We start from the raw sequence: 4,428 nt of genomic DNA, 5'->3' as shown, positions 1-4,428 counted from the left end.
ATTAAATTAAGATGAAACTGTAGGCTTAGCCTTTCAACAAATATTCTAAATTGGCAGATAAAATTAGCACTTGATATGATGTACAATATACAAAGTTAATTCACTTATTTTGTTCACAAAATTTATTACTATGATTAACATTTTTCTTGCGCTCTTTTTGTAGGATTTTGTTAATGTAAATATTGGTAAATTGTTTCTGGAGAACCTCAGCATGTTGTTTCCTGCATTTGAAGCATATTGTGTCAATCAAGTAAGTCGCAAGGCCTAATTAAGTTTAAAATAAGACATTTTAGAAATGCAGTAGTGACTGTAGACAACCCTTGGGCCTACCAGTATCAGAAACTCAGGTACAGTAACTGAACACAGACAAGCTTAGTTTAAACCCAGGTTAACCATAATTGAACTCCAGGTACCAAAAGCAAATTTAGTTGAGTCACACTCGATCCTAACAGAACCTCAGGCAAAGCCAGTTTTATCCCTTTCAAAATCTAACAAACTCCATGCAACCATAGCCTAGGCCTACCTAGTTCAAGACAGGCTAACTAACCAAACATTATGTGAAGAACACAGCCACCTTAAGTTTTTTATAAAAAAGTATTAATAGTTTAATCAAGAAAATTGTAGCTTACCTTGTAAGAAAAACATTGTCAAAATGTTAGCCACCATACTAATCTTTTAAGCCTATGATAACAATGACCCTACAGCTTATACAAAAGAGGTTAAAGGTGAGCAATATGCAAATTTGACCATTGGCCTAATAATTTAAATTTTTTAATTATTTATTTTAATTATTTTATTAGAGGTTTTATATCATCTAAAAAATGGTGCAGTCTCAAAGAATTGGTAGTTTATCTCAAAGTCTCTGTCATGGGCATAAGCATGGTCATTATTATTCTTAGCATACTTACTTATATTAAGTGACAAACAAATACCTTTGACTTAATTTTCAGCCAACTGGTGCTGCCCTCCTAAAATCTCTTGAAAGCGAAAAACAGTTGTTACGTGTTTTCCTTGAAGTTTCACAGAATGACAACCGGGCAGTTCGTCGACAACACTTAAAGTCATTTCTTATGGTGCCGGTACAAAGGAGTATGAGGTATTCATGATTCAAGGAACAATTCTCATCATCATGATCACCGTGATCACCTTCTTCATAATTGTCACCAAGACAAACATTTTCATCCTTGCCCAGGAAGAGAAAAAAACTACAGTAGTGAATGTTGACGATGAAGACAAAATAGCGCATTCAGACATAAACAATTTAACAAAGTGCCTGATTAGAATACTTAAAAAATGTTCAGTCATTTAGAGCATTGTCTATCAAATAAAATAATGTTTGCAATGATTTTGGTTTGACAGTCTCAGATATTTTTTTTTGCTTGTTTTATTTTTGCTTGTTTTTTTTTGAGTAAATTTTTGTTAAGTGTGTAATCATTGTATAGAATTGAATTTTAAAAGATTAATACTTATGTTAGGGTGCCCATAGAAAGTATGTATTTGATGGTTTTTAACTTTTTTAAAGATATCCGTTGCTACTGAACCGTATTTACAAATCAACGCCTACTTGGCATGATGATAGAGAGCGTTTGCAAGAAGGTCAGAGGAGAACAGAAGACTTTTTAGAAGAAGTAAATGTGGTAAGTTATTATTTTATTTTATTTTATTTATTTTTTTTTAAATTTTTACTTAGTAACTTTTTTTTATTGGACTTGGCCGTTATTTGCTCGTTTTTACTTCCAGAGAACAGAGATTTATATATTTATTTTATGTATTTTTCCTTAAATCAGTGGAGAAACTTTGTACAGCAATTAAGTTTGCTTTTTGTTTATCATGTCTTTGATTTTTGGTATTGTTATTTCTGTTCGTTTTGTATTTGTTGGATGAAATAAATGAAATTGGTTAATCTACATGAAATTTATACGTTCATTCATTACTCTTTTTTCCATGTCGAGAGGGGCCCAAATCTATTGTGATTCACAGCAATCGAGATGGCCTCCCCCACCACATGAAAGCAAAATTCTCCCTGACCCCTCTCCCACCAATTCATTATTTACATGTTTTTGCAGTTTACTGCTGTATTATCAATTGTCTCCCAGAAGTGAGCTGGTGATAGGTATCTCCATGAGCAGCATATATAAAGTTAGATGTGTTTAAAAAGCTCATTTAATCAGATCTCCCAGAAGTGACTTCTTTCAACTGTGTTAAATCACATTATAGCAGTCTTCCAGTGTAATCTGCCCTGTACCAGATCCCCGGTTAATCAAGACTTCTGTCTATACAGTTAGAAGTCTTTTGGTTACAGCTGTACAATTCTCTTTGCATCAATTTATTGCAAGTCTTTCAATGGTCACCCAATCCCACAACTATCATCATGGGAAAGGTAGACCATGGAAAACTTGGAATGAAGTGATATGCAGAGATTTCAAAGTTATTTTTTCCTTCTATCCTACAACTACAATCGACACCAGCATTTATAGATCTTCATTAAGTATTTATATTTTATATATCTTTTTTTATTTGACAGCAAAGTCAAGGTAGCTCTGCAACGAAATCTACAATAAAACATCATGGCTCCTTCACTACATCGATACCAAGCAATATCAAGGCAGAAATTAGAAAGGTGAGATCAAATGAAACTGTCTGACCTTCAATAAAATTCTTTGAATTACCTACCCATTTTATGATTGCCCTAAAACTGAAATAAGCATTAAAACAAGATTACTCATTTGTAAATCAATACAATATTTATTTATTTATTTTATTTTATTCCTTTTTGCAATCAACGAATACAAAGTACATAAAACCAGAACAAATTGCAAGAAAATCCGAATTAGAGCCAAGGAAAAACAAAAGCGGCATGGCCACTGTCATTCAGAAGGATGTGCTATTCTGTGATAAAGATATATTATGATAAAATGATATTTTGATTTTTTGACAGGTTGCGGTAGACAGTGTTTCTTGGAATCTTGAGACTGTACATCTTGTTCATATGACACAGCTCCTACTAGGCCCTGGTCTGGAACAAATATGGCAGAAGATGATCAGCACCCCCAGGCATGTGCCAGTCTACGCTGTGCTTGTTTGCACTGGAAAGGTTTGTATGAACAGTTTAGGTCCAGTCTGAAAAATTAGGTTAATCGTTTATTCTTTTAACAAGTATTATTAATCGGGCACACACTGGGTCGACAAATAGTCGGTTAACCAACTGACTGACTAATTAGTCCACACTCTGTAAGTGTCTGCACAATGCAAATTCAGTCTGTTGGCCATAAGTAGCAGTCACAGAAAGTGATTCTTTTGAGTGATGTAATGTCATGTCATGGTCTTATCAAAACGGTGTGCTAGGAATCAGGGACTGCCAAGCTATGTACCTCCTGTACTGTGTGAGAAAGTGAATGCAGACACAAACCACATCTGCAATCATACTAAGCATTTATATCAGTTTTTTTATGCCCTTTTCCCTATTACTCTCGTTTGTAGGTGGAACGTTTTTCAGAGATTGAAGCCAACCGACCAAAAAATGGAATGCTCTTTCCTCATGTTGATGGGGACAGAAAAGCAGCGTTTGTTCTTGTGAAAGAAAAAACAGCGGGAAAATGTTCAGTTGTTCGAGTAAGTATTCAATCAATTAATCTGTGGTTGTGCAATATAGTTTGATGTTAAAAACTGTTAACATTATTTTTACATTGTATTATTTTTACCATAGGAACCGTTTCGCCTTGGAAGATGCATTGTAAGTTCAGAGTCCGAGTCTGTGGATGAATTTACCTTGACGGAGATGGAAGGAGATACCATTGACCTAAAGGTACAGTGTTTTCCAATACTTATCTACTCAAATACTATGAACTCAATAAAAAAGTTACCTGTCCGTTTGCACTGCGCTTTCGCTTATGCTGATCCCCCAGGCCCAGCCAAAAATTTCAAATTTCGATTTAAAATTTGATAAAGAAAATCTATTTTATCTATTATTTGAAGAATTGGCCAGTTTGATAAAAGGCAAACTACCATGATTCACAGATAAGAGTAACAGATCTTACTCTAAAATGGGCAATATTTATACATAGGACAAAGAACCAATGATAATGTACTGCAGAAGTTTCTGTTATTATACAGAGATGAGTTCAATGACATTTAATTTTTTTTTAATCAATTTAGTGTGAAAACTCTGAAGATTGCGGTAAATGGTTGATAATATTGAAACATTACAGTGTTCAGCTTGGATCTTGGAGACGTCGTCGAAACGCCCTCGCAAATATCATGATAAACCATACGCTTAAGTCTTGAGAACTGCATCCCAGTTGGACATTTGGTTCTCTACACACAACAGACCAACAGAAGTCATCTTGTATCATTCTCCTGATGACAGTCAGAGCAATCTCACCGAAAAGTTGAGACAATCAAAGAGTGGTTTTGCCTCAAAAACCATAT

At 34.4% G+C, this 4,428-nt stretch overlaps 1 protein-coding gene across 1 annotated transcript; it reads left to right on the top strand.

Moving 5' to 3' along the window:
• The first annotated feature begins 169 nt into the window (after positions 1 to 169).
• Positions 170 to 4,418, top strand: LOC117120632. The gene is made up of 8 exons (XM_033265663.1): positions 170 to 250; positions 951 to 1,096; positions 1,523 to 1,637; positions 2,525 to 2,620; positions 2,939 to 3,094; positions 3,481 to 3,612; positions 3,707 to 3,805; positions 4,156 to 4,418. The coding sequence occupies exons 1-8, from the start codon at positions 212 to 214 to the stop codon at positions 4,282 to 4,284; spliced, it is 912 nt and encodes a 303-aa protein (XP_033121554.1). The 5' UTR covers positions 170 to 211; the 3' UTR covers positions 4,285 to 4,418.
• Positions 4,419 to 4,428: the final 10 nt, after the last annotated feature.

Source organism: Anneissia japonica, unplaced genomic scaffold (assembly GCF_011630105.1).
Source record: "Anneissia japonica isolate Jap-2015-1 unplaced genomic scaffold, ASM1163010v1 scaffold61607_len4311_cov121, whole genome shotgun sequence".
In the NCBI taxonomy this organism is placed as follows: domain Eukaryota; kingdom Metazoa; phylum Echinodermata; class Crinoidea; order Comatulida; family Comatulidae; genus Anneissia; species Anneissia japonica.
The sequence above is the reverse complement of the archived record's forward strand: the minus strand, read 5'-3'. Positions and strand labels throughout refer to the sequence as shown.